General features: G+C 68.9%; 2 protein-coding genes across 3 annotated transcripts; one reads left to right on the top strand and one right to left on the bottom strand.

Moving 5' to 3' along the window:
• The first annotated feature begins 616 nt into the window (after positions 1 to 616).
• On the top strand, positions 617 to 10,772 carry LOC115641711 (mediator of RNA polymerase II transcription subunit 25-like). Its single transcript, XM_030545047.1, has 10 exons — positions 617 to 695; positions 909 to 1,105; positions 3,507 to 3,644; positions 3,724 to 3,809; positions 3,911 to 3,968; positions 4,070 to 4,177; positions 6,275 to 6,463; positions 9,263 to 9,337; positions 10,277 to 10,469; positions 10,598 to 10,772. The coding sequence occupies exons 2-10, from the start codon at positions 986 to 988 to the stop codon at positions 10,705 to 10,707; spliced, it is 1,077 nt and encodes a 358-aa protein (XP_030400907.1). The 5' UTR covers positions 617 to 695; positions 909 to 985; the 3' UTR covers positions 10,708 to 10,772.
• Positions 10,773 to 11,445: 673 nt separating this feature from the next.
• On the bottom strand, positions 11,446 to 18,665 carry PNKP (polynucleotide kinase 3'-phosphatase). Of its 2 annotated transcripts, none has more exons than XM_030545039.1 (17): positions 18,547 to 18,665; positions 17,756 to 17,893; positions 17,553 to 17,599; positions 16,461 to 16,904; positions 16,065 to 16,144; positions 15,825 to 15,882; positions 15,646 to 15,753; positions 15,273 to 15,344; positions 14,476 to 14,524; positions 13,741 to 13,811; positions 12,757 to 12,849; positions 12,572 to 12,668; positions 12,426 to 12,487; positions 12,239 to 12,348; positions 12,072 to 12,159; positions 11,687 to 11,748; positions 11,446 to 11,601 (listed from the first exon to the last, which is right to left on the bottom strand). In XM_030545039.1, exons 2-17 carry the CDS (start codon positions 17,880 to 17,882, stop codon positions 11,481 to 11,483), a joined length of 1,689 nt encoding a protein of 562 aa, XP_030400899.1. In that variant the 5' UTR covers positions 17,883 to 17,893; positions 18,547 to 18,665; the 3' UTR covers positions 11,446 to 11,480. The 2 variants fall into 2 exon arrangements, with proteins under 2 accessions (XP_030400899.1, XP_030400898.1); XM_030545038.1 differs by having other exon boundaries at positions 12,426 to 12,484; positions 18,547 to 18,628.
• Between the last annotated feature and the right edge of the window lie 785 nt (positions 18,666 to 19,450).

Genomic DNA, 19,450 nt, shown 5'->3' with positions numbered 1-19,450 from the left:
CCGCAGCACCCGTCGGCCCCACAGCAGCCCCTGCCGCCCGCCTCCCAGCCCTACCAGGTACGTCCCCCCCGGGGGGAGTCCCAGCCCTGCCTCCCAGCCCTACCAGGTACGTCCCCCCCGGGGGGAGTCCCAGCCCTGCCTCCCAGCCCTACCAGGTATGTCCCCCCCCAGGGGGTCCCAGCCCTGCCTCCTAGCCCTACCAGGTATGTCCCCCCCGGGGGGAGTCCCAGCCCTGCCTCCCAGCCCTACCAGGTACATTCCCCCCCCGGGGGGAGTCCCAGCCCTGCCTCCCAGCCCTACCAGGTACATCCCCCCCCCCCGGGGGGTCCCAGCCCTGCCTCCCAGCCCTACCAGGTACGTCCCCCCCAGGGGGGGGTCCCAGCCCTGCCTCCCAGCCTTACCAGGTACGTCCCCCCCAAGGGGGTCCCAGCCCTGCTGCCCTCCTCCTGACCCTACTGGGTACGTCCGGCCGGGGGTGTCCCAGCCCTGCCTCCCGGCCCTACCGGGTGCATCCCCCCTGGGGGGGTCCCAGCCCTGCTCCCCACCTCCCCACCCTGCCAGGTACGTCCCCAGCCTGGCTCACCTTTGCTCCGCCCCACATGTCCCCCAGCCCAGCTCCCTCAACGCCGCCCAGGCCGCAGCGCAGTCTGCCGTGGAGGCCGCCAAGAACCAGAAAGCCAGCATAGCCTCACGCTGTGAGTGCCGGGGAACCTGGGGCAGGGGCAGAGGGGGAAGGGATGGGGGTCTCACAAGGGAGTGGGAGGTTGTGGAGCAGGTTCCTGGGGGTGAAGTCTCAAGGTGGGGCTGGGGGGGGTCAGGGCCGAGGGGAGGGGTCTTGAGAGGGCCTAGGGGGAGGGGGAGAGGCTGGAGGGGTGGGATCCTGACTGCTCTCCCCCTCCCCCCTGCAGTCACCCCGCTGAACGCCTTGCAGACGCCCTTCAGCCAGGCACCCGCGCAGCCGCTCCCCTCCGGCTCTGTCCCAGCCATGGCCCCCAAGCTGCCGCCCTCCTCCCAACCCAGCCTGGTGTCCACCGTCACCACTGGCTCCAGCCTGCTGACCCAGCCGCCCGGCCAGCCCCCGCCACAGCCCGGGGCCCCAGCCATGGTACGTGCAGCCCCACAGGGCCTCTGTGAACTTGGCTCGCCAGCCACGTTACCCATTCGCTACTAGTTTGGATGTGACTGTCATGGGTCCCCTCAGGGTGCCACCTGGAACTGGGGTACCACTGAGCCCCCCCCCAGCTTGGCTGCACTTTCCCCCCGCATTCGCACAGGTAGGGACCCACCCAGCTGCAGGCTCTCCACCCACCACTTCATCGTCCAGCACTTGCTCACGTCCACGCGGTGTGTGCGCTCGCCACGTGGGCCGGTGCCGGAAGCTTGTCCCTCAGCCGTGTCTGTAGGGGAGCGGCAGTGGCGCCCACGTGACGTGGTATAAGGGGTGCCACCGGCTCCCCACCCTCACTTCCTTCTTGCCAGAAATGCTGACCCCGGGGAAGAAAGATGAGGATGGGTTGTGGAATAGACGTGAGCACCACATCTCGAAGAACACCCGTTAGGGAACCAGGAACTGGCTTCTTCCCAGGCTGGGGCCCCGGAGCAGAACCGAGGGAGACTTTTCAAGTGATACCTCATCAGACAAACTCAGCCCAAAACATCCCCTCATTCCATGACTGTGGTGAATAAGGATGCCGGGGTGTCATCCCCAACAGACCCTGCTGCCAGCCCAGCCTTTAGTATCTAACCCTAAAGGTTTTATTAGAGAGGACTTAGCAGTCAGAGTGCTCCGATCCGTACGCGTGGTGTCACGGAGCGTGGGGGAGTCAGGGCCCTGCACCCCCCACTTCCGGCGATTCACCGGGACTCTCAGCCGGCTGATTAGCCGACAGGAACAGCCCAAAACCAAGCTTGTGGGTACGGAGAACAGGACCCCTCACTCAGGGCCATCTTGGGGGGTGGGGAGCCCAGACCCAGGTTGTGCGCCTCTCCCCGTCTCCCCAGCTCAAAACTGACACCCTCTCCAGCCCCTCCTCTGGCCTTTGTCTCTTTCCCGGTCCAGGAGGCCACTTGATCTCTTTGTTCTCCAGCACCTTCTGTTGGCACCTTTCAGGAGAGGGGCCCAGAGCATCAGGAGACAGGGTGTCGGCCATTCTCTATGCAGGCAGCATCACCCCGGCCCTCTAGGGCTCTTGAACAATCACACTCACTTACCCCACCACCTAAGAAATGCAAAGGGGAAACTGAGGCACCCACACAGCATTCAGAGAAAACATTAAGAACATTCCTACTTCGTCACACGTGGCTTCAGAGTCTGTCTAGCAGGCCCTTAGCAGCATCGGGGAGTTGGCTGGCTTGTCGAGTCCTCCTGGGACACAGCTGAGGCTTGACCGGGGCGGTCGGTCCGTCCGCTGGTGGAGCCGCGACTCCGGAGGTGAGCCGCAGGATCGAAGACAAAACGGAGAAGATGCAGCTGCCTTTTTATATCCTTTGTAATGTGGCCTTTGTTTCCTCTGTTCCACACGAAAGCTTCGCAGGACGTGGCCTGGGAGAGTTGCCTATGCCCAGGCGTGTCCCTGCAGGTCCCCCGAACCCTAGTGTAGCCCCAGACTTCTCTCAGCGGGTTCGTTGTGCGGCTGATGGGCCAGCAGGCCGGGGGCGGCGCTGAGAAACGCACGTGTATCGGTCGCCGTACGGTGACACATGCGAGCGTATCGTATTTCGCAGCTTAGCACTTTCCCACTGATGTACAAGGGCGTATCTAGGGCAACTCTTTGCCCTTTTCTCATATTGATAGCCACAATATTATCAACGGTCAACCATATTCCATACCGCGTCACAGCCTGTCCCTTCCGGGGGCTCCGGCTCCCATCCGGCCCCAGGGCGCGGACTGGCTGGCTCGGGGGGGGCAGGGAGTGGGACATGGGATCTGTCCCCTCCGGGGGTGCCGGCTCCCATCCGGCCCCAGGGCAGGGACTGGCTGGCTCAGGGGCAGGGAGTGGGGTGCGGGGCCTGTCCTTCCGGGGGGCCCCGGCTCCCATCCGGCCCCAGGTCAGGGACTGGCTGGCTCAGGGGGGCAGGGAATGGGGCATGGGGCATGGGGCCTGTCCCCTCCGGGGAGCGCTGGGTCCCACCCAGCCCCAGGGCAGGGACTGGCTGGCTCAGGGGGGCAGGGAATGGGGCATGGGGCCTGTCCCAGGGGCTCCGGCTCCCATCCAACCCCAGGGCAGGGACTGGCTGGCTCTGGGGGGCAGGGAGGGGGGTGCAGGGCCTGTTCCCTCTAGGGGGTGCCGGCTCCCATCCCACCCCAGGGCGGGGACTGGCTGGTTCTGGGGGGCAGGGAGGGGGGTGCAGGGCCTGTTCCCTCTAGGGGGCGACGGCTCCCATCCCACCCCAGGGCGGGGACTGGCTGGTTCGGGGGGGGCAGGGAATAGGGCACAGGGTCCCTAGGGGACAGGCTGGTTTGGGGGGCACCTGGGCTGGGTCTGACCATGCTATCCCTCCCCCAGCCTAGCAGCGTGGCCCCCAGTGGTGTGAGCGTGACCCCCCCGGCGGCCCCCCAGCTGGGGGCGGCCCAGCTGTCCGGAGCCCAGCAGTCGGTCACCAACAAGGTGCTGGCCTGGAACGGGGTGCTGGAATGGCAGGAGGTGAGAGCCCGCCCCTGGGGGGGTGGGGGGAAGCCGTGACCCAGCCCCTCTGATCCCCCCTTCCCCCCAATATCTGCAGAAGCCCAAACCGGCCTCGGTGGACTCCAGCACCAAACTGACCCGGTCGCTGCCCTGCCAGGTGTACGTCAACCCCGGGGAGAACCTGTGAGTGCTGAGTGGGGGGGTACGGTCGGGGATGTGGCTGGGGAGGGGTAATGCCTGGAGGTGCCTTTCCCCAGTCACTGACTCCTTCCCACCCCCCCCAGGAAAACGGATCAGTGGCCCCAGAAGTTGATCATGCAGCTCATCCCGCAGCAGTTGTTGGTAAGTGGGGGGCGGGGGGCTGGGTCTCTAATCCCCCGCTCCACAGCTGGCCATGGGGAGCCAGGGCTGGGCTGGATCTCTAACCTCCCCTCTCCCTGCAGACCACGCTGGGCCCCCTGTTCCGCAATTCCCGCATGGTGCAATTCCACTTCACCAACAAGGACCTGGAGTCGCTCAAGGGGCTTTACCGCATCATGGGCAACGGCTTCGTAAGGCTGGGACCCCCCTGTGGCCCCCCACCTCCCCCGGGACCCCCCCCAGCCCCACCACATCATGGGCAATGGCTTCGTAAGGCTGGGACCTCCCTGGAGCCCCCCACCTCCCCCGGGACCCCCCCAGCCCCACCGCATCATGGGCAACGGCTTCGTGAGGCTGGGACCCCCCTGGGGACCCCCAGCCCTACTGCGTCATGGGCAATGGCTTCGTAAGGCTGGGACCCCCCTGGGGGCCCCCCCACCTCCCCTGGGCAACGGCTTTGTGAGGCTGGGACCCCCCTGGGGCCCCCCCACCTCCCCTGGGACCCCCCCAGCCCCACCGCGTCATGGGCAACGGCTTCATGACGCTGGGACCCCCCCCGGGGCCCCCCCAGCCCCACCACGTCATGGGCAACGGCTTCATAAGGCTGGGACCCCCCTGGGGCCCCCCCACCTCCCCCGGGACCCCCCCAGCCCCACTGCATCATGGGCTACGGCTTCGTAAGGCTGGGACCTCCCTGGGGCCCCCCCAGCCCTACTGCCTCATGGGCAACGACTTCGTAAGGCTGGGACCCCCCTGGGGCCCCCCCACCTCCCCCAGGACCCCCCCAGCCCCACCGCGTCATGGGCAACGGCTTTGTAAGTCTGGGACCCCCCTGGGGCCCCCCACCTCCCCCAGGACCCCCCGAGCCCCACCGTGTCATGGGCAACGGCTTCGTAAGGCTGGGACCCCCCACGGCCCTCCTACCTCCCCTGGGACCCCCCCCAGCCCCACTGCACCATGGACAACGGCTTTGCGAGGCTGGGGCCCCCCCACCTCCCCCAGGACCCCTCCAGCCCCACTGCATCATGGGCAACAGCTTCGCGAGGCTGGGGCCCCCCCACCTCCCCTAGGATCCCTCCAGCCCCACCGCATCATGGACAATGGCTTTGCAAGGCTGGGGCCCCCCCGGGACCCCCCCAGCGCCACTGCATCATGGGCAATGGCTTCAGGAGGCTGGGACCCCCCTGGGGCCCCCCCACCTCCCCCCAGGACCCCTCCAGCCCCACTGCATCATGGGCAACAGGCTGGGACCCCCCCACTCCCCCAGGACCCCCTGAGCCCCACCGTGTCATGGGCAATGGCTTCGCGAGGCTCAGCCCCCCCAGTGGGAGTCTGGCCGCTGGCACCCCAACCCTGGGATGGGCTCCGTGAGCATTTGCCCCTCACTGCCCCCCCAGCCCTACTTTTGGGAGTGGGGTCAGGCTGGGGGCGGTGTCTCTATGGGTGCATGGCCTGACTCACTGCTGTGTGCCCCCCCTCCCCCCGACACCATGCCCTGTGAGGGGGTGGGGCCTGACATGGTGCCCCCCCAGTTGGGCTGTGAGGGGGGGGCCTCTTCTGGGGGTGGGCTCTGACGCTGTGCCCGCCCCCAGGCGGGCTGCGAGGGGGCATGGCCTGATGCAGCGTCCCCCCAGGTGGGCTGCGAGGGGGGGGGCTGTCCTGGGGGCAGGCTCTGATGTGGCACCCTCCCCCCCAAGCTGGTCTCCAAGGGGGCAGGGCCTGTCCTGGGGCAGGGTCTGACATGGTGCCCTGCCAGGCAGGTTATGGGGGGGCGGGGGCTGTCCTGGGGGTGGTGTCTGATGCAGCATCCCCCAGGCAGGCTGCGAGGCGGGGGGGGCCTGTACTGGGGGTGGTATCTGATGCAGTACCCTGAGGCAGGCTGTGAGGGGGGGGGGCCTGTCCTGGGGCTGGGCTCTGACGCGGCACCCGCCCCCCAGGTGGGCTGCGAGGGGGGGGCCTGTCCTGGGGATGGTATCTGATTCAGCACCCCCCAGTTGGGCTGTGAGGGGCGGGGCCTGTCCTGGGGGCGGGCTCTGACACGGCACCCCCCCCAGCTGGGCTGTGAGGGGCGGGGCCTGTCCTGGGGGCGGGCTCTGACGCGGCGCCCCCCCAGGCGGGCTGCGAGGGGGGGCCTGTCCTGGGGTTGGGCTCTGACGCGGCGCCCCCCCAGGCGGGCTGCGAGGGGGGGCCTGTCCTGGGGGCGAGCTCTGACGCGGCGCCCCCCCCCAGGCGGGCTGCGAGGGGGGGGCCTGTCCTGGGGGCGGGCTCTGACACGGCGCCCCCCCCAGGCGGGCTGCGTGCACTTCCCCCACACGGCGCCCTGCGAGGTCCGGGTGCTGATGCTGCTCTACTCGTCCAAGAAGAAAATCTTCATGGGGCTGATTCCCTACGACCAGAGCGGCTTCGTCAACGGCATCCGGCAGGTCATCACCAACCACAAGCAGGTGCAGCAGCAGAAGATCGAGCAGCAGCGCAGCGTAAGGGCCCCCCATCCCTGATCCCCGACCCCTGAACTCCACCCCATCCCTCCCCCTGACCCCCGATCCCTGACCCCCCTGATCCCCGACCCCTGAACTCCACCCCATCCCTCCCCCTGACCCCCGATCCCTGATCCGTGACCCCTGAACTCCACCCCATCCCTCCCCCTGAACCCCGATCCCTGACCCCCCTGATCCCCGACCCCTGAACTCCACCCCATCCCTCCCCCTGATCCCCAATCCCTGACCCCCCTGATCCCCGACCCCTGACCTCCACCCCATCCCGACCCCTGACCCCCGATCCCTGATCCCCGACCCCTGAACTCCACCCCATCCCTCCCCCTGACCCCCAATCCCTGACCCCCCTGATCCCCGACCCCTGAACTCCACCCCATCCCTCCCCGACCCCCAATCCCTGATCCGTGACCCCTGAACTCCACCCCATCCCTCCCCCTGAACCCCGATCCCTGACCCCCCTGATCCCCGACCCCTGAACTCCACCCCATCCCTCCCCGATCCCCAATCCCTGACCCCCCTGATCCCCGACCCCTGAACTCCACCCCATCCCTCCCCCTGACCCCCGATCCCTGATCCCCGACCCCTGAACTACACCCCATCCCTCCCCCTGACCCCCAATCCCTGACCCCCCTGATCCCCGACCCCTGAACTCCACCCCATCCCTCCCCCTGACCCCCAATCCCTGACCCCCCTGATCCCCGACCCCTGAACTCCACCCCATCCCTCCCCCTGACCCCCAATCCCTGACCCCCCTGATCCCCGACCCCTGAACTCCACCCCATCCCTCTCCCTGACCCCTGAACCCCAATCCCTGACCCCTCTGATCCCCGACCCCTGAACTCCACCCCATCCCTCCCCGATCCCCGATCCCCGACCCCTGAACTCCACCCCATCCCTCCCCCTGACCCCCGATCCCTGACCCCCCTGATCCCCTCCCCCTGAACTCCACCCCATCCCTCTCCCTGATCCCTGAACCCCAATCCCTGACCCCTCTGATCCCCGACCCCTGAACTCCACCCCATCCCTCCCCCTGAACCGCAATCCCTGACCCTCCTGATCTCCGACCCCTGAACTCCACTCCATCCCTCCCCCTGACCCCCAATCCCTGACCCCCCTGATCTCCGACCCCTGAACTCCACCCCATCCCTCCCCCTGAACCGCAATCCCTGACCTCCCTGATCCCCGACCCCTGACCCCCAATCCCTGACCCCTCTGATCCCCGACCCCTGAACTCCACCCCATCCCTCCCCCTGAACCGCAATCCCTGACCTCCCTGATCCCCGACCCCTGACCCCCAATCCCTGACCCCCCTGATCCCCGACCCCTGAACTCCACCCCATCCCTCCCCCTGAACCGCAATCCCTGAATTCCCCTGATCCCCGACCCCTGAACTCCACCCCATCCCTTCCCCTGACCCCTGATACTGAACCCTGTCCCCCCTGACCTCATACCCCCTGCCCTGTCGCTGAACCCCGACCCCCTGCTCTGTCCCCGAGCCCCAATCCCTGAACTCCACCCCATCCCTCTCCCTGACCCTGAACCCCAGTCCCTGAACCCCCTGCCCCGTCCCCTGCCCTTTCCCTGAACCCAGATACTGAGCCCTGCCCCCCTGACCCCAACCCCCGTCCCTGACCCCTGCCCTGTCGCTGAACCCAGATACTGAGCCCTGCCCCCCTGACCCCAACCCCCCGTCCCTGACCCCTGCCTTGTCGCTGAGCCCTGTCCCCTGACCCTGAACCCCAATCCCTGAACACCACCCCGTTCTTCACCCCCACCCCAAACCCCTCTGCTGAGCCCTGACCCTGAACTCCACCCTGTCCTTCCCCCAACCCCTGAACCTCGCCCCCCGACCCCCTCTCCTGAACCCCAATACTGAGCCCTGTGCCCCTCGCCCCTGAACTCCACCCTCTCCCTGCTGGAGGGGGGTGCTGTCTGGGGCCCGGGGGGCCACTGTGCCAGGCTGGGGGGGACACTGTCTGGGCTTGGAGGGGTTTTCTGGGGCCCAGTGGGGCAGCATGCCACGCTGGGGGGGTGTTCGGTCGGGGGGGGCAGCGTGCCAGGCTGGGGGGGGTGGTGCTGTCTGGGGCTGGGGGGGCAGCGTGCCAGGCTTGGGGGGCGGTGCTGTCTGGGGCTGGGGGGGCAGCGTGCCAGGCTTGGGGGGCGGTGCTGTCTGGGGCTGGGGGGGCAGCGTGCCAGGCTTGGGGGGCGGTGCTGTCTGGGGCTGGGGGGGCAGCGTGCCAGGCTTGGGGGGCGGTGCCGTCTGGGGCTGGGGGGGCAGCGTGCCAGGCTTGGGGGGGCGGTGCCGTCTGGGGCCCGGAGGGGGCAGCGTGCCAGGCTGGGGTGGGGGTGCTGTCTGGGGCCCGGGGGGGGGTAGCATGCCAGGCTGGGGGCTGCTGTCTGAGGCCTAGGGGGGAGCAGCGTGCCAGGCTAGGGGGGGCACTCCCAGGGGCCTGGGGGGGCGCTGTCTGGGGTCCTGGGGGGGAGGGCAGTGTGCTGGGCTGGGGCGGGGCGCTATCAGGGGTCCGGGGGGGGCAGCGTTCCGGGCTGGGGGGGACGGTCTGGGGTCCAGGGGGGGCAGCATTCCGGGCTGGGGGGGCGTGGGCTGGGATCCAGGGGGGGCAGCGTTCCGGGCTGGGGGGCACTGTATGAGGCCACCGGGCGTGTAGGGGGGTGGCTGATGGTGATGGGGGTGGTTGGGGGGCAGGAGGGTCCAGGTGGGGTGTGGGGATGCAGCCCCTCCCCCCGCTGCCGGTCTCATCTGTCCCCACCCCCACCCCCCAGATGGCCAGCCAGCAGGTGAGCCCCGCCATGGCCCCAGGCCCTGTCATGGACGACCAGCAGCGGCAGCAAAGTCTGGTGAGTTTCTGCGGGGGGGGGGTCCTCCCCCCATGGATGGGACCCTGGGGGAGGGTGGGGGTTGCTCAGCCCCAGCGTGTGGCAGGAGGGGGGAGGACTCAGAGCCTCGGGGGGGGCTGGGAATTGGCTGACCCCTCCGCCTGCTCTCAGTTGCAGCTCCGGGTGCAGCAGCAGCAGGCAGCCCCAGCCGCCCCCCAGCCCCCCCCGGCCCCTGGCCCCCCCCAGGCTGGGCCTCAGGCCACACAGGGGGGGGGCCCTGCTGCGACCCCAGAACCCCGGCGCCAACCCCCAGCTCCGCAGCCTCCTGCTCAGCCAGCAGCCGGTGAGTAACCCCCCTGCCCCCACCTGGCAGCCCCCCGGCACCCCCCTAGAGCCCACCTCCTCCCTGGCAGGCCCCCCGGCCCATAGTACCCGCCTCCTCCTTGGCAGCCCCCTACTCAGCCAGCAGCCGGTGAGTAACCCCCTGCTCCCACCTGGGAGCCCCCCGGCACCCCCCTAGAGCCCACCTCCTCCCTGGCAGCTCCCCGGCACCCCCCTAGAGCCCGCCTCCTCCCTGGCAGCCCCCCGGCACCCCCCTAGAGCCCGCCTCCTCCCTGGCAGGCCCCCCGGCCCATAGTACCCGCCTCCTCCCTGGCAGCCCCCTACTCAGCCAGCAGCTGGTACCACCCCCCCAGCAGAGCCCATAGCACTGACCCCCCCCAAACCCCTGTAGCGCCAGCCCCTGCAGCCCCAATGCTGCCGGCATCCCGCTGTGGGAGCCAGGTCCCCCGTGTCTCCCCTGCTCAGGGGTCCCCCTTCCCCTTCCTGATGTGGGTGGGTGGGGGCCTTCGGGGAGGGGCACCCATAGAGCAGAGGGAGTGGGGGGGACATCCTTACAACATGGGGGGGGGATGACTCAGCTCCCCCCTAACAACCGCCCTCCCCCCGGTTTATTCACAGCCCCAGCCTGGAGTCCCGCAGACCCAGCAGCCTTTGCACCACCTGCAGCAGGCGTCCCAGGGGCTGCTGCCCCATCAGGCCATGGGGCAGGCTATGGGGCAGCAGCCGCTGCAGCTCCCTGGCCAGCCACTCATGCACCAGGCACCTGGGCAGCAATGGCCAGGCCAGATGGCCCCACGGGCCCCACTGCCAGGTAAGGGGGGGACAGGATCTGAACACACCCGCCCCCATCCCGGGGCTGGGTGAGGGGCACCTGCATACCCCCCCCCATCCTGCCCCCTTGCACCCTGCCCCCCCCCTCAGCATCTCTCCTCTCCCCAGGTCAGATGCTGATGCCCCCAGGGCCCCGGGGCCCAGGCCCCCAGCCCGGCCTGCAGCAGGTGCAGCCGCCCAGTGTCATGGAAGACGACATCCTCATGGACCTGATCTGAGAGCAGCGACCCCCCAGTTGGGGGGGGGTGTCTGCACCTGTCAATAAACCTCCTGCTGTCCCTGCCCCCCCTCCGCTGCCTGTGCTGTACCCCTCCCCCGCCCCCAGGAGTCCAGGCACCTTCCCTGATCTGGGTCTGCCCCCCTCACCCCCTTCCAGGGATGGAACCCAGGAGTCCGGGCTTCCTGCCCCTCCCTGAGAGAGCTGTGCATTGAATCAGGCCCCACCCCCAAAGGTGGGATAGGGGCAAATGCTCTGGGCTGGGAGGGTGGAGCAGTGCCAGTGGCCAGACTCGGGGGGGGTCTAGGCCATACACCCCCCACTTCCTGTGATGCACCAGGACTCTCAGCCGGCCGCTAACAGGAACCGCCCAGAACAGAGCTTGTGGGTACAGACCAGGACCCCCAGCCTGTGTCCTGTGTCCAGTTCCCTGAGCAGAGATGGCACCTGGCCCCCAGCCAACCCCCCCGGTACAATCCCTCCCCCAATGCAGCCAGTCCCAGCAACTGCCCCTGCCACCTCCCGCCACTGTGTGTGTGTGTGGGGGGGGGGGTCAGAGCAGGAGAAATCCTTGTGCGCTGTCCTCCCCCCTTCTGTCTTCTCCCAAGAGACAGGTCCTTTTCCACCCCCAGCACAGAGCAAGGCAAAGCCCACAGGGAAACTGAGGCACAGAATAGCCTCTTGGAAGGGGGTGGGTAGGCTCCACCCCCCCCCCCCAACAGACACCAGGAGGCGGGGGCACTGCTCTCTCTTTATTGAGGGGCTGGGCGCGGCTCAGCCCTCAGAGAACTGGCGGTACAGCGCCTCCTGGCGGGCATCGGCGAAGCGCGGCACAAAGTGAACACGCAGGATCTCGGCAAAGCCCTCGCTCAGCGACGGCTCCACAAACTTACTCCTGGGGGAAAGACGGAGGCAAGGGGTTGAGAGGGGGAATTGCCCCCCCCCCCCCCGCCGCCAGGCCCTCCCACCCCCACACTCACTTGTAGCTGTTCAGCACAACGTCTGTGACTGAGACGTGGCCCGAGGCCGTCAGGTCCCGGAACTGGAAACAGAAACAAGCTCCTGTCACCGGGGGCAGGGCCTGTCCCCTCTAGAGGGTGCCGGCCCCCATCCGGCCCCAGGGCAGGGAAAGGGGCAGGGCCTGTCCCCTCTAGGGGGCGCCAGCCCCCATCCGGCCCCAGGGCAGGGAAAGGGGCAGGGCCTGTCCCCTCTAGGGGGCGCCAGCCCCCATCCGGCCCCAGGGCAGGGACTGGCCGGCTCAGAGGCCTGTCCCCTCTAGGGGGCGCCGGCCCCCATCCGGCCCCAGGGCAGGGACTGGCCGGCTCAGGGGGCAGGCGCCTGTCCCCTCTAGGGGGCACTGCTCACCCGGTTGTTGTGCTTGGCCTGCTCCAGGGTGGCGGTGAAGAGGAAGCAGCGGCAGGGGACCCCGGCGTCCTGGGCACATTCAATGTACCTGAGAGGGAGGCAGAAGAGATGGGGGGAGGGGAAGACAGGAGTTCTCTCCCCCTCCCCCCCCGTGGGCCCCCTCCTACCTGCGGCGAGACTCAGGGTCAGGGTTGGTGTTGTCCACGGCTGCGCTCTTCCCCTGGCGCAGTGCCGCCGCCACCAGCGCCACACACTTCTGCCAGGAGCCCAGCGTGTCCTGGGGGGAGGGGGGAGGTTAATGGGGGGAGCCCAGCCCCTGCTGGTGGGGGGTGCAGCCCCCTCGCCCCCCCTTACCCGGTTGGCATAGGCGTAGCCGGCCGGCACCAGCTGGCTCTTCAGGAAGGTCGACTTGCCTGCTGTGGGGGGGGGAGAGAGAGGGAGTCAGTGCTGGGGGGCAGGGAGGGGGATTGGGGAGCACGTGGGAGGGGTGTCAGACTCACCTGCAGGGAAGCCCACGGCCACCACCAGCTCGGGCGTGGGGGACACCAGGGCAGCATCGGGGGGGTCGTACAGGGGCCCCTGGGGGTCCAGCTCCCGCTGCAGGGAGAGATGGGGGGTTAGACAGACCCAGCAGCGGGGTGAGGGGAGCCCCATGGGGTGTGATCAGGGGCGGGGGGGCACTCACCGGGTCAAAGGGGGGCAGCTGGTAGGGGGCAGTTGCCCAGCCCAGGAAAAACTCCTCGGGGGTGTAGAACAGCAACCCGGCATTCAGGGCAAACTGGGGGGACAGGAGAGAGCGTCAGGGGGGGCCGGGGCTGGGGGCAGAGGGCACTGGAGTGTGGTGGGGCGACAATGGGGGGAGGGGAGCAGAGGAGATTGGGGGGACGGCAGGGTGGTGGGAGCAGGGGGTGGGGGGGAGGCTGGCAGGGGGGGCCGGGGCTGGGGGCAGGGAACGGGGCTGTGGCAGAGGGCACTGGAGTGTGGTGGGGGGACAATGGGGGGAGGGGAGCAGAGGAGATTGGGGGGACGGCAGGGTGGTGGGAGCAGGGGGATGAGGGGGAGGCTGGCAGGGGGGGCCGGGGCTGGGGGCAGGGAACGGGGCTGTGGCAGAGGGCACTGGAGTGTGGTGGGGGGACAATGGGGGGAGGGGAGCAGAGGAGATTGGGGGGCCGGCAGGGTGGTGGGAGCAGGGGGATGGGGGGGAGGCTGGCAGGGGGGGCCGGGGCTGGGGGCAGGGAACAGGGCTGGGGCAGAGGGCACTAGAGTGTGGTGGGGGGACAATGGGGGGAGGGAAGCAGAGGAGATTGGGGGGACGGCAGGGTGGTGGGAGCAGGGGGATGGGGGGGAGGCTGGCGGGGGGGCAGGGAACGGGGCTGGGGCAGAGGGCACTAGAGTGTGGTGGGGGGACAATGGGGGGAGGGGAGCAGAGGAGATTGGGGGGACGGCAGGGTGGTGGGAGCAGGGGGATGGGGGGGAGGCTGGCAGGGGGGGCCGGGGCTGGGGGCAGGGAACAGGGCTGTGGCAGAGGGCACTGGAGTGTGGTGGGGGGACAATGGGGGGAGGGGAGCAGAGGAGATTGGGGGGACGGCAGGGTGGTGGGAGCAGGGGGATGGGGATATGGGGGGAGGCTGGCAGGGGGTGAGGGAGCTGGGGGGCCGGCAGGGGGTACCAGACGGTCACTGCAGGAGAAATCCTTTTTCTTGTGCCCAGGAGCCCAGTTGGGAGGACGCCCGGCCGCGTCTGAAAGAGAACCGGGGGGGGGGGGGGTTAGAGGGGAGATCAGCCCTGCTGCTCACCCAGCCCCCCACGGCCAAGAGATGGGGCTGACAGTGGAACCCCACCACCACTGCCCCCAAACCACCGCCAGGTGGAGGGTGGGGGTGGGACGAAGCGAGGGATTATCCTAGTATTGTGCATGAACACTTTGTGCCTCAGTTTCCATGTGCACTGGGTGTGTAATGGGGGGCAGCAGACGGGGGTCGTTGCTGCAGGGGGCCACGTGTGACCTCACCCAGCGGCAAGGCCCCGACGACGGCCTGGAGATGGGGGACCCAGCGACCAGTGCCTGGGAGGCCCCCGCAGCCACGTCAGGCCGGGGGCCCTGCGGGCTGGACCCAAGGACAAAGGGAGGTGTGGGGCCTGTCGGGGAGGTGATGTAGGGGGGATACGGGGCCCGAGGGGCCTGGCTGGAGGGAAGGGATACAGGGCCTGGCTGGAAGAAGAGGGGCTGGGGGGGGATACAGGGCCGAGCTGGAGGGAAGGGGGCTGTGTCGGGGGGGGGATATGGGGCCTGTGGCAGGTCCAGGTGCTCAGAGCTATGGCCCCAGGAGGCAGTGGGGTCCAGGCTGGACCCTCAAGAGACGGTGCCCCCCCAAGTGCTGCCCCCCCCCCGAGCCGCACTCACCTCCCACGTAGAGGCTGCTCTGCAGGGCCACAGACACAGCGCCGTTCGCCTGGGGAGATTGTGGGGGGTCAGACCCCTGGGGAGAAAGGGGGGGCTGGCCAAGGCCCTGCCCCCTGTCCCACCCCCTCCCCAGGCCCACCAACAGCAGTTGGGGCCCCCACGGACCCACAACCCCCTGCCCCTTGGGCGGGGCTGCGTCTGCGTCGGCTGGTGCCCAGGGCGCCTCCCTCACGCCCACCTGGGCTGTCCACCCTCTAACTGCACAAACCCAAAACCCCTCGCCCCGCCCTCTCAAGACCCCGCCCCTTCCTGAGACCATGCCCAAGATCCTGCCCCTGCCCCACCCCTTCCCTAGACCACGCCCATACCCTACCCCTTCCCCAAGATCATGCCATATGCCCCACCCCTTCCACAAGACCACGCCCTGTGCCCCGCCCCTTGCCTGAGACCACACCCATGCCCCATCCTTTCCCCAAGACTGACCATGCCCGCCCCTTCCCTGAGACCAATCCTCTTCCCCTGGACCACGCCCTGTGCCCTGCCCCTTGCCTGAGACCACGCCCACAGGCACCACCCCACAGCTCCCATTGGCAGCTGTTCTTGGCGAATGGGAGCTGCAGAGTCGGGGCTTGGTGTGCGGTAAGAGCGGACAGGGCTCTACCTTAGCTCTGCTGCAAGGGGCCCCTAGGCCCTTTTCAATCGCCTGGGGCCCTGGGCAATTACCCCCTTTGCCCCCCCATTGGCGGGCCTGCCCCCCCCATTGGCGGGCCTGCCCCCCAAACCCCCTCCGCCGGTACCTTCTCACACAGATACTCCCACATGCCCACCAGTGGTTTACGGTAGATCCCGGTTCCAGTCGCCACAAACACCTGGGGGGCAGAATGGGGTGAGGTGGGGGGGTCACATTCTGGGACATGCATGGATGCCCTCCCACTGCTCCCCCCATCCTGACTATGGGGGACACCTCCTGAAACAGGAACAGAGCTCCCACCTGTCACCCCTCCCCATCACAGCGGTCACCCAGGGCATGGAGGGGCAGTTAAGTGGGGCCCTCCACTGGGGCTACCGGGGGGGGCAGGTCCCCAGCCCTGCCTAGAGATTTTCCCTTGCCCCCAACTCCCCATCAACACCAGGAGGGGCCCCAGGATTCAGTGCCTGCAGCCCCTGTACCTGTACAGGAACCCCCAGTCGCTCCACCACGGCCTCCGCCTTCGCCTTGAAGACCTCGGGGCGCAACCGCCCCCGGCTGATCCCCAGCTGGTTGGTGAAGACCACAATCTGGGGGATGGGGACACACAGGTCAGGGGACAGTCAGAGTGGGGGGTTCCAGAGGAAGGGGGGAAACAAACCTTGTACCCCTCGTTCTGCAGCTGCTTCAGCTTCTGGGGCACCTCGGGGTACAAAATCCTGGGAAAGGAAACACAGGAGTTACCCGAAAACACCTCCAATTCCCCACCCACACCCCCTATGGCTTCCCCCAGCCCTGCCGGTGTCCCTCATTTCTGACCCGCAGCCCCTGATAGCCCAGCCCTGCCACCCCCCAGCTCTGCTGGTGCCCCTCACTCCTGACCCGCAGCCCCTGCGCTCACCTCCAGTCATCGGGGCTGGTGGGAAAAACCTTCCCAGACTTGGTCGTGATGATGGTTCCATCCAGATCAAACCCAGCGACCTGCAGAGACAGCGAGGGGACCCGTCCCCCATCAGAGCAATGGACCCATCCATCCCCCCCATCAGAGGAATGGGCCCACCTGCCACCCCCATTACAGCAATGGAACCATTCGTGCCCCCGCCCCTCCCATCAGAGCAATGGATCCTCCAAGTGCCCTGCCACCCCTCCAATAATAGACCCATTTGCTGCCCCCCCATTACATCAATGGACCCATCTGCCCCTCCTCCCATCAGAGCAATGGTCCCTCCTGCTCTGGGCCTGGCTGCCACAGACAGTGGCGGGCAGTTCCCCAGGCTAAGTCCTGCCAGCCAGGTACCTTGGCGCTGGGCACCACACCCTCCTTGGTGAAGACCAGCAGCTTGCCATGCTCCTCCCAGGAGTCTCTCGGGTGGGGGGGCAGCCCCAAGGCAGCCCCGTGGGGCAGGCGGGGTGCCCCACCCTTTGCCCGCTCAGCGCTGGCTGCTGTCTCCTGCAGCTGGCGCAGCTTTGTGGCAACAGCAGAGTCCTCCTCCTCCTCCTTGGGGGGGCTGGGGGCCTTCTGCCTCTTGGGGGGCCGCCCCTCATCGCCCTCCCCTGGCAGGTGGCGCTTGGGGCTGAAGAAATCCAGCAGGCTCCGGCGGGGGGAATGGGGGGCCGGCAGGAAGCGCAGGGTGTAGGGGTAGCGCCCGTTCACCAGCCACAGCGTCTGCCCCTCTTGCAGCGTGCTGCTGTTGCCTGGCTGCAGCTGCAGCTCCTCCACCGACGTGGGGTTCACACCCCGCTGCAAAACAAGGGGGGGCTGAGTGCAGGACGGGTCTCCCAAGAACCACCCCAGCACCCCACCCCAGAGGGGGCTGCATCTCGGTGCCAGGCGAGGGGTCCCCAGAGAACCACCCTGGCACCGCATCCCAGGGGGGGCTGCATATCGGTGCTGGGCGAGGGGGCTTCAGAAAATCACCTCGGTGCCCCACCCCAAGGGGGGTACATCTCCAACTGGGCTTGGGCCTTCCCAGGTACCCAGCCCCCTGCGCCCCACCCCAGGGGGGCTGCATCTTTGGTGCTCAGCGAGGGGTCTCCAGAGACCACCCCCGTGCCCCACCCCAGAGAGGGTGGCATCTCGGTGCTGGGTGAGGGGCCCCCAGAGAACCACCCCCATGCCCCACCCCAGAGAGGGGGGCATCTCAGTGCTGGGTGAGGGGCCCCCAGAGAACCACCCCCGCGCCCCACCCCAGGGGGGCTGCATCTAGGTGCTGGGTGAGGGATCTCCAGATACCTAGGCCCTGCACCCCACCCCAGGGGGGGTGCATCTCCAACCAGGCTTGGGCCAACCCATGTACCCAGCCCCCTGTGCCCCACCCCAGAGAGGCTGCATCCCAGCACTGGGCGAGGGGTCCCCGTGTACCCAGCCCCCACCCAGCTTCCCCCTCACCTGGGTGACTCTCACAGCTCGGTGTTTGTAGTCAGCCAGTAACTCCACTGCAAGAAGGAGGGGGGAGAGGGAGAGAGGAGTGAAGGGGAAACTGGAGCCCCCCCTTTGCCTCCCCGCCCAGTGACGCAGGCAGGGCCCCGTCCCGGCAGAGCCTGTGGGGCTGGCTGGTTGGGGGAGCTGGTCTGGGGGGCACCGGGTCCCACCTTGCGTCCGGGAGCATTTCTTATCCACCACACGCGTGCGGGGCCCCCTGCCCAGCACCACAGGGACCCCGTCGGGCAGGGCCACGGGCTCGTGCCGCCCGTCCCCGCTCACCAGCGAGCACTGCATGGCGCCAGCCCCTGGGCACGGGACACAAGGGGGAGGGAGTCAGGGTCAGCTGGCCCCGCCCTGGGCTGCGCCCCCCGCCCCCCCTGCTGCACCCCCCACACCCTCATCTCCCCCCGCCCCTCATCTCCCCCCGGGCTGCACCCCCCACACCCTCATCTCCCCCCGCCCCCCCATTTCACCCCGTCGCCCGGGCTGCGCCCCCCACACCCTCATCTCCCCCCAACCCCCCGGGCTGCGGCCCACACACCCTCATCTCCCCCCACCCCATTTCCCCCCGTCCCCCGGGCTGCGCCCCCCACACCCTCATCTCCCCCCAAGCCCCCAGGCTGCACCCCCCACACCCTCATCTCCCCCCAAGCCCCCAGGCTGCACCCCCCACACCCTCATCTCCCCCCAAGCCCCCAGGCTGCACCCCCCACACCCTCATCTCCCCCCGCCCCATTTCCCCCCGTCCCCCGGGCTGCGCCCCCCACACCCTCATCTCCCCCCGCCCCCCATCTCCCCCCAGCTGCGCCTCCCGCCCCCCCCGCTGCACCCCCCACACCCCCATCTCCCCCCGCCCCCCAAGGCTGCGGCCCCCGCCCCCCAAGCCCCGCCCTCCCAGGCTGCGCCCCCCCGGTGTCCCCCTTTCCCGGCCCCCCCCGGAAGTGGCCCATCTCCGCACCCAGGGAGGGGGGCGGCCCCTGTTTCCAGGGGAACCGCGGTGCCGGGGGGAAGAGGCGGTCCGGATCCCCGGCCCGGGACCGTCTCAGAAACCTCGGGAACTTCCGGCGAAGGGGCACTTCCGGCGGGAGCAACCGCCACTGCCGCCTCGCGCCGCAGGTTCCGGGGAACTTTGGTTCCTAGGCCGGGGAGGGGGCGGGGCTCCTCCGACGGGGGCGGAGCTTCCCCATCCACCCCACGTGACCCGCCCCCGAAAGGGGCCCGGGGCCCACGGAGGGTGGGGGGGCGGTAGAGTTGCAGGGTTCAGGGGGGCACATTTCGGGGTGCAGGCTTGGGGGAAGCACTTTGAAGGAGGTTTGGCTCTGGGGGTGCAACTTTTGGTTACAGGTTTGGGGGGCTGCTGTTCAGGGGGCTGATTCGGGTGAGCTGTTTTTTTGGGGGGTGCATCTTGAGGTGCCAGGGCATGGGGTGCAGTATGGGTGGTGTCCCACACGCCCCCCCCCAGCTTTTCCCCACCCGTAAGATCCCTTTGGGCCGCCATGTCCAGGGGACGGACCCAGCAGCGAGGGCAGGAGGCTGCGGAGTTTGAGGGGGGACGAGGGGCAGAGCCAGTGGGGTGCAGAGGGGAGACACCTGGCGCCCCAGCCCCAGCGTTTGGCCACCCCAGCTACAGCGTCACCCCGTGTTAGCGCATTAACCCCTCCCCCAGCACTGCAGCTCTGCCCATCACCCCATGGGGAGAGAATGGGGGCACCTGGGATGGGGGACGCAGAGCCCCAGGCATGGGGGGATGGAGGAACCTGGCATCGGGGGCACACCTGGTCCCTGGCACGAGGGAGGGATTAAGGAGGTTCCAGGGAGTCCCTGGGATAGAGGGGGGTCAGGAGGGAGCCCCCAGAGAGTTG

This window comes from Gopherus evgoodei, unplaced genomic scaffold (genome assembly GCF_007399415.2).
Source record: "Gopherus evgoodei ecotype Sinaloan lineage unplaced genomic scaffold, rGopEvg1_v1.p scaffold_35_arrow_ctg1, whole genome shotgun sequence".
Taxonomy (NCBI): domain Eukaryota; kingdom Metazoa; phylum Chordata; order Testudines; family Testudinidae; genus Gopherus; species Gopherus evgoodei.
Note: the sequence above shows the minus strand (reverse complement) of the source record. Positions and strands in the feature narration are given on the sequence as shown.